Source organism: Terrapene carolina, unplaced genomic scaffold (genome assembly GCF_002925995.2).
Source record: "Terrapene carolina triunguis isolate 2854851 unplaced genomic scaffold, T_m_triunguis-2.0 Scaffold96, whole genome shotgun sequence".
NCBI lineage: Eukaryota > Metazoa > Chordata > Testudines > Emydidae > Terrapene > Terrapene triunguis.
The window spans coordinates 1,112,323-1,125,625 of record NW_020664447.1 but is presented as its reverse complement, the minus strand read 5'-3'; the positions used below and the strand labels follow the sequence as shown (position 1 = coordinate 1,125,625).

The 13,303-nt window shown below is 38.1% G+C and overlaps 1 protein-coding gene across 6 annotated transcripts in view; it reads right to left on the bottom strand.

Moving 5' to 3' along the window:
- Positions 1 to 13,303, bottom strand: part of SOX6 (SRY-box transcription factor 6) — a 457,096-nt gene that overhangs the window by 14,891 nt on the left and 428,902 nt on the right. For all 6 annotated transcript variants that reach the window (XM_024202164.3, XM_024202167.3, XM_024202166.3 and 3 more), the window contains 2 exons: positions 4,511 to 4,744; positions 1,367 to 1,583 (listed from right to left, as the gene is read on the bottom strand). In XM_024202164.3, the coding sequence (XP_024057932.1) occupies positions 1,367 to 1,583; positions 4,511 to 4,744 (451 nt within the window). The remainder of the gene's footprint in view (positions 1 to 1,366; positions 1,584 to 4,510; positions 4,745 to 13,303) is intronic.

Genomic DNA, 13,303 nt, shown 5'->3' with positions numbered 1-13,303 from the left:
CTCACTGTCATGCTATTGTTTTCCCATTTCTTTATTTAATTTAAGCACATTGCTGCTTTTGGATCTTGAAAATGAATTGTATTGATACGATTTGACTGTTAATCTGCCTCGGAAGAGGTGGGCTAGAATTTCACTCCTTTGAGCTGAAGATCATTTGTGATATGCTATATCAATTCAGATGTGTATCTGTACAATTTCTGTGACAGCTTATTATTAAACAACTAATAGTGCAGAGTAAGCTAACGGCATCATATTACAGACTCGAAAGTTATATTATCTCATCATATTTCAAAATATGAAAATACTTCTAGTGACTGATTTAACAAAAAGTCTACATTGTTGCAGGCTGTACCAAAAAATAATTGACTGCAACAGGGAGTTCCACATCCCAAAAATCAGGGCACATATTTTTTATACTGATGTCAAGGTCAGTTATCTGGTAGTAAAGCACACAATAAAAGGAGCTTATTATGATTAGAGAAATAAGTAGAACATTGTGAATTTGGAAGGGCTGGCAGGGGAGATAGCTTTTAGGCTCTTTTTAAATTACCAGAAACATCCAACCCTGGCACAGAACATCACAAATTAATTCAGAAGTGAATGGAAGAGATAAATCAGTTCTGATGCAATTGTTTCAGTGGGCTTTCTATCCTGAATCTGGAGAACTGTCATAGCACTGCATCGTGTTCAAAATACTAGATGTCATTTAACAGTATTACCTTCTACTGTATTTATAACACAAAGTATGATTAAAACTGTAGTGAGATTTTTTTTTTTTAGCGCCATACATTCTGAACTGGAAACCTGGCTGATCTATCCCTGTACTTTAAGTCCTTTCTCACAACGCATTTCTTCAAGGAATGTTGTATACCACAACAATACATAACAAAAAAAATATTAGGCACCTTCAAGATGTGCGCATCATTCACCCAAGCTTCTGCATAATCTTATCTTCTCCCTAGTCCTCCCCTCCCTAAATCTCTTATTTTCTTGTCCTCTCTAACACTCCTTTTCTACTTTTTCCTGTTGTTCCGGTCTTAATCCTGGGACTAATCCTGGAAACCATCACTACTGAGGGCAGGGCTTGCTACTAACTCACATATGGCCGGATTAAAAATGCTCTGAGGCCAATGAACTGACTCCAATTGTTTTCAAAGAGTTCTAGAATCAGGCCCATAGTTAATCATAGACTACAGTATGTAGCTGGTAATTCTATGTTCAATAGTAAATCCTAGGTGTGTTAGCAAGATTTTGCAGATTGCACCCTTAACTTGTAAACTCTTCAGGTAAGGAGAACTGTCCATTTGTTTGAAAAACACCATGGTACTACACTGAAAAAAACAGCAACAGCAATAATAATACTTACCCCACAGTAAAAAACTGCCTCATCTCCTGTCTTCGAGACCTCATCAGTTGTTTATATTCTCCAATACGCAGTTTCTTGCCATCAACAATACAGGTGCGTTTTGGTCGAGGTTTGTATTTGTAGTTAGGGTACTTCTCTAGATGGATTTTACTTAGCCGTGCCTGTTCTTCATAGTAAGGTTGTTTCTCTTGATTAGACATGGATTTCCAGCGAGAGCCTATATATAAAAACATGATGCTTAAGCAAGGCAGACTGAGTTCTAGTTATAGGCATTGAGAAAGACACTTTTTTTTTTTTGGCCATCTTGTATAACAAGTTCACCAGCTTTTAAAAAAACTGTCTGTGGCCAAGATTTTCAAAAGTGATTAGCTATTTTGGGCACCCAATTTGAGACACCTCAAAGGGGCATGGCTTCCAAAGAGTGCAGATCACCTGCTTTCTGAAAATCCAGCTCCTTTAAATTGTCTCCAGTCAGACACCTAACAATTGAGTCATTTAAAATCAATAGTTGCATTTGAAAATATGGATCTTGTGTCCATAACAATTTTTTTCAATTATTCTTTACAATAATGACCTTTGACCTGAGAATAATTCTGTGAGCTATTTATTAAAGAACATAGCTTATAAAGTTCTTAAGAACATAGCTTATAAATTTCTAATAATGGATATCATTGCTCTGCTACTTAGCAAGGAAAACTTATGAAAAGCTCACTTAATCACAAAATTACAAACATCCCCTTACTAATAAGACATCTTTAATTTAGTTGCACTTTGATATAACCTTGGCATACTATTGGCACTCTACAATATTTTAAATCCTATTATGCATATTTTTCTCTGGCCAGATGAAATGAATATATTGAACTGCACTTAGAAAGTTATTTTTTTAAAGGAAAGCACATTTGCAGTTATATACACCACTTTAAGTATTGTAAACGTTCATTGAAAGCTGAGCCAATAAAAGTAGTAAAAAATTCTAATACAGTTTATACAGGAAGAGGAAAAAGTATTCAGATCCCTTGTATTGTTTATAAAGAATGATCTAAACACTTGGAGAGAGGGTAGGTTTTGGGGGGTTGTTTTGGGTAAGCAATGCAGAAAGTAGCTTTTTGGTGTCTTTCAGCTGGATAAAACTATTACAGCTGCGGTAAACGTGGGTGGAGGCTATTCTTTTACCAAGATTTTTATACATCAACAAATGGAAAAGTTGTATAAATATTATCCATAGCCAGCAATGTTCTGTGTCAGTTCTAATAATTCAGACTCTTTTCTCATTGTCCTGGAAAAGTTGCACAGATATTATATGGAGATAGACTTATTTATGACAGGTTAATTCTATGGTTAACAAACATACGATTGCTGGCACTTCTGATATATTTATGCTGAAAGTTTACATTTTAATGAATACAGTTACTATACTCCTAATAGTTTTTTCCAGAATGCACACAAATAATATAGATTCCCCATGGCTGCCAACACTGAAACAGTGCAGGGTTTATACAAAACTGAAAGGCTATTCATATAACTTATTTAAAATGGTAGACAAAAATATGAGAACTTCTAAGTGAGATACTAAAAGTTTTAGGACAGAGTAACATTTATTTCTAGAATGTCTTTTTGCCTCTGACAGAAATAACAAATGCATGAGAAACAGCTCTGTTAAAAATGCATTTCAACTCAAAAGTTTACAATAAAATGATTACAGATGAAACTTGATTTTTACTGTTATTTATTATGAGTTACATTTAGAATCCATCTTTCACTTCAAAGGCTCAGAGAACAAATATATGTTTTAACATTTCACCACTCATTCTCACGTATGTTTCTAATTCTCCAGAGAGGTCATTGACTCACAATGTCTAAAAAAATCAGCCAATTTATTTGCACAGTGGCAAAACTCATGTATTAGTGTATGCCCATATCACATGTGTATACACATTAAATATTACTTCTGAATTGTTAATATTAAGTAATATTTTAATTGTGTAATGCAAGTGTTTCCTTCTATTTTGTTCTTCTAACATCGATATATGTTTCATTAAAACATTACCTTATTTTTTAAAGAAAATATGCGTTGAATATATGCTCTTTCAAGTATTATGAAACTTGCTGACCAATAATTAATTTCTGACATTTAATTCTCTGACAAATTTTTATCTTGGATTTGTATTAAACATATTTCCAAAATTATTAATGTTACCATAAGAAGCACAGTTTCCATTTTCATGAATTATGAACTTTTGAGTTCAAATTATTTCTGATGTGATCATGCAATGGGTCACTTTACCCAGGAGCCATTGTTACAGTAAACTGGCAATTCGGACAGCCCTAGTTGAATGAGGGAGAATACACAGAGGGGACACTGGGCTGTCCCTCCCTTTCAGAGTCTCTGCCATTCATTAGCTAATAGGGGAAGGAAAGAAGCTGATTGGTCCCTCACCCTACTCTAGCCTGAGCCAAGTGGAGCTTCTTTTTGCTACGTTCCCAGCAGCCCCACCCTCTCTATGCTGTACCAATAGCCTTGGAGCTGTGGATTGTGGATACAGCAGATCTGACCAATCAGCTGTTTTGGGATTAGGAAAGAAATTTTTTCTTCCTGTAGGCACCTGGGAAGTTTTTCGCCTTCCTCACAGCACCCTGGAGGCACAGTTAAGTTAAATAGTAATAGGATTTAACAATTGATGATAGTACTTGGAAAGGATGTTAGGTCTTCACAATTTGTGGGTGGTTTCCAGTGTGGTTAAAAGGAATGGTTCCCAGAAGTAAAAGACCTGAGATTTTATTGATGGGCCTTGTGCTCGTGGGATAGCGGAAAACCTTATGGCCTTCACGGGCCAAGGTCCTCCCCTCCTCCTTCCCCCCCCCCCTGCTTTTTAGTATCCCCAGTCCCGCTCACGCAGGGAGGGAGGTGGTAAGACTCAGAAGAGCATGTTGAGTCATAGGCCAAGGTAGTTATATGGAGTATCCGTGTAACCCCTGTATTGGAACCACTTAAAATCCTGGTGAGAGTATGGGTGACAGGACGGGTAGTGCCCCTACCCTTTGTTTAAGTTTAATAAATTGTGGCCTGTTCCTTAAACATCCATCCCTGCATTTGCCGCCACATCTACATCAGTCACAATATATTTATTGTCTTGTACTTACCTAGGATTTTGCTAATATTGGAGTTGTGCATGTCAGGAAAAGCTTGGAGAATTTTTCTGCGTTCATCCTTTGCCCAAACCATGAAAGCGTTCATTGGTCGCTTGATATGCGGTTCACTACTGGCTCGGCCCCGTGCGTCCCTGTAGACTCGAGCTTCAGCCACAGTGGCACCTCCTGTTGGCCAACAATAATACTGCTGTAGTTTAGCTGCAGAGCCATTCATTGCTTTACTTCCTGTAATATCAAGGCAGGAAGAAACAAGATGGATGCAAAGCATTATTATTTCGATTACAAACAACTTGCTATGCCTTGTTCATTTTAGCTTCATTTTTTCTCTCTCTCCCCCCCCTTCTTGCTTCATCTATAAGAGCTAATTTCATGATTTCAATGTACCCATCCAAAGGCAATCTTAACAAGATCCACAATACCTGTATTAGCCAACAAATTGTTTGTATTGATAATTATATTTTTCTTCTGTCAAGTTACCAAAGACTAGACCAAGTTCCAGTTCTGGGTTCTAATACTGCGTGTACATTTTGTATGTTCCATGGGTGCATGTGTATAAAAGTTACACGTGAGAATCAACAGTGATGTAGAACTGCTCACACAAGTACTTCACAATGACTCTGCTGCTTGTGCAGTGGAACATATCCAAACATTTCGTAATAAATTATATAGCATATTCTTAATCTGTGGGTACATGTTGCACATTATATAGGTCTGATTCTGCTGGGGGCTGAGCATCCTCAGTTCAAATTTATTTCAATGACAACTGAATATGGGTCAGCATCTTGCAGGATCAAGCCACGCATCTGTAATGCGGTAGTTTGCAGTCAACAGGTATGCATGCTAATACCAGAGCAACAGGTTGGTGTGACTAGTACATTGGGTTCCCCTTGACAATGATACTTTAGTGAATCCTGATGGCCTGCCATTACCCACCTGCAATTCAGCTGTGCATGCTCTAACCCAGGGGTCGGCAACCTTTCAGAAGTGGTGTGCGGAGTCTTCATTTATTCACTCTAATTTAAGGTTTCGTATGCCAGTAATACATGTTAACATTTTTAGAAGGTCTCTTTCTATAAGTCTATAATATATAACTAAACTATTGTTGTATGTAAAGTAAATAAGGTTTTAAAAATGTTTAAGAAGCTTCATTTAAAATTAAATTAAAATGCAGAGCCCCCAGGACCGCTGGCCAGGACCCGGGCAGTGTGAGTGCCACTGAAAGCAGCTTGCGTGCCGCCTTCGGCACATGTGCCATAGGTTGCCTACCCCTGCTCTAACCTGTGATGGATCTTGGGCTGCACCCAAGCTCAGTTTTCATGACAACAAGCAGCCTAAGCTTTACTGTACATTAGAGTGCACACAACTGAACATCAGGTGGTAGGAACTGCCTGATATAGCTGAGATGTGAGCCTGGTAAACGCATGTCCTTGTCCTGAAACTTTTGGAATCATAATTGTAATATACACTTTTAAGGCTGGAACATAGCTGTGAACAGAGAGCAAGAAAAGGCTGTACAGGAGAAAAGTGACACAATTTTATTTTAGGCTTCAACACTCTACACTCATGTTATCCAGTGCTTTGATAAAAACAAAAAGGTGGTTGTGTCAAAACATGACAATAAATTAGCACAATAATATGCCTCGTTATTTTTCTGTAGCAGAGTGAAGGTAATTTATATCAACCAAAAATATAAAGTCAGATATTTAGCTTCTGCAAAGTATCATTGTTCTATTGTCTTCAATGACTGGCTTATAGTTTTTAATTATGTAGAATCCTAATTTTGCTAATTTACTGGGAAAACACCATACTTTATATACACAACAATTTAATTCCATGTAGGCAATTCATTTATATGAAAAAAGTCTTAGAACAGAGGATGCATAACTAATACACTACCTTTTTGCCACCATGCCCACAGTACATTAATTTCATTTAAAAGGCACTGACCATACAGGATAAATTGATTTCACTTTATATGGCGTTGACAGCCATGTTTATTGTGCAGTGAAATGTAGTGTAGTTTCAAGCGGACAATATCCATCAACATAGGGCAATATGCTGACTGCTGGGCCAGATGAAGACATACATTACCCTGGAAGCAAAACACTCATTCAGATACGACAGTGTCTTCTCCTGAGGATCACTGTGGAAATTTATGATGCCCTCAATGCCATTATTTTACAACTGACACTGATTCAGCAATTTATATACTTACATGTGTGCACATAAAAGAAGACAGGTTTGCAGCAAATGTCAGATGCAAAAATATTTTAATATTATTCTGAGTTAACTACTGTGCCACAGGTGTTCAGCATTTACAGATGGTTACAATTGCTGCTCTCTCTCTCTCTTTTGCAATAGGGAGTAGTGGTTTTGCTGAGTGGGTGAAGATAAAGATGTGCTTTTAGGACTTAATCCTAAATCCTAAAGCAGTTTGGCTTGATGGGAATATATATCGTTGACAGAGAACTATGCAGCCTGGAAAAACCCAGTCAGGATGGAGAGAGACATGGGTCTCTACCCAAGAAAGGGGACTGCTGAGGATCTAGAAACCTAAAAGTGGGTGCCCTTGTTGTTTTAGGACTTAATCCAAAGGCAACTGGAGTCAACGGGAGCCTTTTCCCTGTCTTCAAATGGGCTCTTGATCAGACTCTTCCTGCACGTCGTCTCAAATAGAATATATCTTTATTTTAAAATTGGGATATTTTTAATTGGGGTTTCCTATGTTACTGTGGTTTAGTGACTTAATTCTAATAGGTAGGACTAACACAAATAACAGAAAAATGTATATATAATTATATGTATAATTATTCCATTTTTTTTAAATACCAAAATTTGCAACAACTATGCAATGATAATGCAGCATTATGAAGCTAGTTGACAAATGAAAAAATATGAATAATTATTCTGTACAAAATTGTCAACATTTGCAACAAGTTATTCAATCAGCTCTACTGATAGAAAAGGAAAAGGGTGAGGGGGCGCGAATATCTCTACCCAGCTGATTAATACTGTGATAAGGCAATTTACTGAATTCAGTTTAAGTACAGTATCTTTGGGTCCATCATACTAAACACAAAGTTCATGCATTATTGTGGGCCGGGATTTGATGTAATCTCTGTAGAGTGGAGATGTGATGGAAGGCCAATAGTGAACAATGTGTCAGACAAGAATAGACTTTTGGGACAATGCGTGTAAAGTGGATTTCCTGGGAGATATATAGTGGAGGGGCAAATGCAAACCTAGCCTTTTGAAGCTTTGCTCTTAGAAGTGGACTTTTTGTCTGCTGATCAACTGTTATACAAGGCCATGATCAAAGATCCAAGCGATATAAAGGAAAGCTTATGGGCTTGTCTACCCTTGAAATGCTGCAGCTGCACTGCTGTAGAGCTTCAGTGTAGACACTATAGCGACAGGAGGGGGCTCTCTTGTTGATGTAGTTAGTCCACGTTCCTGATTTAACTTCTGAGTGTAGATCTGGCCTGAACGATTCATGGTTGTTCTGGTTTTGAATCTGAGACTGTTATGAACTTGTAACCACATGGAACGCCCAGTTGTGGATTTTGAAGGATTAACACCTAACAGAACGTGAGATTAGGGTCACCTCTGATAAACATTTTAGTGTCTGTGTGTAGGTTCTTTTATTGGTTTTTAATATGTTTTCTTTTTAATGCTTTCATCTTAAGAATAAATGTACTTACTTATAAAAAGAGCTGTGTAGTAATTAGTGACTACTATCAATTACAATTGTTAAAAGCCTCTGAAGAGAAAACAAGGCACAGAAACTGGCTTGTTTAGGCAGTTTGGCTTGATGGGAATATATATCGTTGACAGAGAACTATGCAGCCTGGAAAAACCCAGTCAGGATGGAGAGAGACATGGGTCTCTACCCAAGAAAGGGGACTGCTGAGGATCTAGAAACCTAAAAGTAGGTGCCCTTGTTGGACCATGGAGGGTAAATACAGGTGCAGCTGCCCTGAACTGTGACATATATATATGATTTTACACCTTCTACCTTCATGAACATGCTCCTTGTTATAGTCCCAATTCAGCAAAGTGTTTAAGCACATTCCTAACAAAGCGCATAAATGGTTCTTGGAACTACTCACATGCCTAAGTACTTAGCTGGATCAGTGCCAATGAGCTTCCTTCCCACCTTTCTGCCAGCTTCCCTCAAGCCTGGCACAGATTGAAGAGACTACAAGTGGCCCGAATTTATGGGAGGGTTTAATCATGAGGGAGTTGCCACAAACCTTCCAAGAATTTCTGTTTACCTGAAATGGGGAAAAGGAGGATCTATCTATCCTTGGGCCAAATGCTGCACTCATACATCCCACCACCACGATACAAATAAATGGATTTGTCACAGAAGATCTAATAAAGGTTGTTGGGTGGTGGTGGGGTGGGGGGCGTGAAATCTTCTCTCAACCTACTGGTATGATGCAGATGGCTGCTTAACAGTTTCACTGCCACTACCACCCATGACTGTACGCTGGGCCCTCCCCCCATCATCAGATTTTAGGCCCGTAGATCCACATAATGGTGGATCTACTGGCCCATCCCTGGATTGCCTCACAAGCTCCTTCCCTGCTGCTACCTTGCAATAGTTCTGAAGTGAGGTTTCCCTGTTCTCATGAGACAGGTGACACTGCTTCCCAACTTCACACTCCCTGCCATATTTCCAGTGATATTGCTCCACTCCAACAGCATAAGCAGAAGGGAGCATCTGGCTCCTTATGTCTGTAATTACAGTATAATGATCAATAATTAAATAAAGGAGGAAACTACTGTAGTCTAACACAACTGCATGCAAAACATGCTCATATAACACCATAGGGGGATCAGGAAAGCAACCTTTAGCTCTGAGCACTGTATACAAATGAAAAGAGTTACTTTGGAGAGGTATAATGCATCATATAGTCTCTAAAAGTAAAACACTGAATTCCCTTGTTATGGTCAGCTTTTGTGCCTGCAGGAGTAACCAAGATAATAATACCACACAAATTTCAAACTGATTTTTTTAAAAAAACTTAGTATTTAAAATACAAGTTATTTTGAAAATCATGTCTTGATTTACATAACTGCCACACCATGCCAGTTACAAGTGACTGTGTTTATCTACAGTTGGCATGGTTAGGAAACAGCTCTATAAATTTTTGATTGCACCAATACCTACAGTTGGCCAATGAGTTTGTCTTTAAGTCTTTCTAATAAAGTTTTGGCCTGATCCTCTGGTTCTGATGCAGGAAAAAGTCCAATATACTTCAATATAGCTTTTGTAGGACTGAATTCTTTATTTGGAGAGATTATAATTTGGAATAGGAAGATGAAACTACAATCCTTGTAATCTACTTTAATTTAATTTTTTACGGAACGATCCTTAATTACAGTAGTAGTAAACTGTAAACATCCCAAAAAGGACACAAAGCTTGTGATGCATCTACTTTGAGCAAGTCCATACCTGAAGGATTGGAAAAGGCAGCTGAAAAAAGTTGAGCTTTTCTCTGCTTGATCTTTGAGTGAATATGTGCAGGTAAGCCCAAGGGCTCTCACAAAAGAATCTGTGCAAAATGAGCTTCTAAAAATAATTAACAATTACACAACCTGTCTGTCCTGTGTCCCACAAGTGCAGGAGTATGTTCAACATACTGTACATTACAGAAAATGCTTCTGTTTGCAAAAGGTATTATAACCGGAGAGCAAAAATTCTTAATGTTCACTGAGGTTATAACTAAGGCTTTAATGATATAAAAGACACAGATGTAAAATGTGGTCTTGCAGGTTGAAACCCATAACAATAACAATATTTCAAACTGCAAGTCAGCTCTAAACAATTTCAACATGTCAATCAAATATCAAAAAAGCTCTTTCACCCACATACAAAATTTCAACAAGTTTTACAAACCACATTCTTGTTTTGTGCTGATAGTTACAATAATGAGTGATCCAGAAAAAAAAAAGAGAGACTGTTCTGGAATTTGAAGAGCAAAGGATATGGAAGACTGTAAAGTGGTAGGGATTTTAGTTCTGGTTCATAGGGAGAATTTGCTCATCATTATCTAATAAAATCCCTCTGCAAAATAATATGTACAAAATACATTACTAACTGGGGGAAAGTTAAAACAATTGTGTGTCTGTGGTGACTAATGGGCCACTCACTAGTGTACTGTTTATAATACAGTCACAGAATGGCAGTTTGACTTCCAGAATGAGGCGTTTGGTTGGGATTCAAAATTTTTACAAAAACAAGATTTGGCTGCCCTATTGGCTTAGTTGGCAGGGAAATCTACTCCTCAGCCCAGCAGAGGCTGGGGCTATACTAGAAATGACACTTTCAGCTTCTGAGGGTGTAGGGCTGTTTTGTTTTCCAGCTCTTCAGCTTCTGTTGGGCTGAGCCATGGATGAGATAATGCAAAACGAAAAGCAGATTGGACGATAGTGCTCACTTTTTGTAGATGCACACTGTTTAACTCCTCTGGAGGAGTTAAATTCAGGATTAGCGTAGGAAGACTATACATGGTCAAAGGATAGTAAAAAATGAAGGGGAAGCTAAAATACTATGGCCCTGATCCGGCCAAGCACTTAAACTTTAAAACATCTTCTACAATAAGATGAGGCTAAGTGTTTTTCTAGAGGGGTAGATAGGGGAGAAGGAGGGTGCTTTCAGTGAATAAGGGCTGGGAAGAAGTTTGGTCAGCATCTGGACAGAGGAGAGGGTGGGGAAAAGTATTGCCATGTGAGTGGGATGTTGGGGAAATTGTACTGTAACTTTTGACGTATTGCTTATTTGTTGTTTGCCTGTATCTGTTTGTGTCTTATCTTTGAGATTGTAAGCTCTTTAGAGAAGGGATGGTCTTCTGTGGCTGAAATCATGGCTTTGTTGAAGTTAATAACAAAATTCCTATCGACTTCAACATCTCTCTGATCCTTTATAGCCTCCAGGTGCTGCCCTGCCCTCTTATTTGGGCAAATAGGAGACCCTGGTGGCCACATCATAAAATACTTCATTCCAATATGAACTACTAGCATTGCTATTGCTGGTTAAAGGAGTGACGCTGAGGACTGAATGGGCATTGAAACTGGAATTATACACTTGTTCTTAGAGATGGATCCCTCCAGAATACGGGTAAGGATAAAATAGGGTAGAGTGAAAAAAATGACTTTGCAACTCTCTGTTCTGTACGTCCTCTGTGGACAGAGGATGGCAGCCTCCAGTACAGCTTGTCTGATATTTTTACAAGCATTAAAAACAAAAACACATCTGAAATTAATGGATGGGCAAAAGCTTTAGAGAGTTGAAAAATACAACAAATACCTTTTCATTCAACTAATATTTTTAGATACAAATTCATATGGCTGATTCTGCAAAATGTGACAAATTTTTCTGCTTGATAGCAGAATATAAGGACTGATCCAAGTTAGGTCCTAGGTTTATAGACATGTTTCTTATCCCTTCTCTGCTTTTTTACCTCTTTATTTTCTTTATATCCCTATCCACACGTAGATGACACTTTATTACCAGCAAGGAAGGTAGAATATATGGGCACTTAAAGAGCCACTGTCAAATCCTACTTCCATCAATTGTCTGGTGTGAGACACTCTGCAATGCTAATAACGGAACAGAGAAATCACTAGCCCAAGGGGTGTGAGGTCTGTAGTCACTCTGAGGCACAGGTATCCTGTATGGCAGTGTCTGGTCACCAGGCTGCCTTCACTCCAAACACTAAACAAATATTATTCAGCTGGGATTCTAAGGTCCAACATTTCTCATGAAGACTATTTGGAGCCTTGAAGGGAAAAGAACCTGAGGAAAGTATGACTGATTTATTAAATTAATTGTAACATTTTAATGGGATCTAAAATATTTCACCTCCGAAGACATATAAATATGCTAAGTAATGCTAAGAATTAAAAATATACTGTAGCAGAGGCTAAAACCCCTCCCTTTCATTAATGCAACACTCAGTTATGATATTCTTAGCAAGTGTTACTGCAGATAATGCTTCTATTTTCCCTATTAGAGACTCCATTCTCTTTAAACATCAACAAGAAGAACCAAAACGGAATTCCCTAAGGTCAGCTCTGAGGAAACATAAACCTCTAATTCAATAACTCTGCTACTGCACTGAAAAAGGCCTTATTATTGCAACATCCATATGGAGTCAATTGGACATTAATGACTAATCAATCCCTCCCTCTTCTATTCTACTTATAGTGTCACAAACCGTGTTTAGATTAGCCCATTTCCTGCTGAGGATCGCTCAAGATGTCTTTTGTTCTTTCAGGGCTGGCCTGATGGAGGCAGCTTAAACAAACACACGACCCAAGTGGCGCAGGAGTTATAAACTGCCATATGTGAATGAACAAAGGGGCCATACTAAAGCCTTTTGTGGTATTTGTTAATGTTTTTCATCTGAGCTTAAAAAGACCTAATGACTTTGCGGTGAGCTGATGCATGTGGCTCGTGGCTTTGCAAAATGAAGGAAATTCTAAGCCAGTTATATATCAGCATATATTTTCCAAAGTCCCTTGTTTTCAGCTTTGGTGGCAGAGAGTTTCCTTTTTATTACATTTGCTTTACATATGCAAACAAAATGCTTTATCTTAATTAAAACAGAGCATTGATGCACTTGAACACCTACACAAGTTACATGCTTTTTTCTCCACTAAAAAATGAAAAGTGAAATATTTTTGTGTGTGTGTAAAATAAAATCAAGTCTTCTAAGTTTTATCAGTGGTAGCAGTTCACTCAGCAGTGTAAGTGCTGATTTGTGACTTGAATTT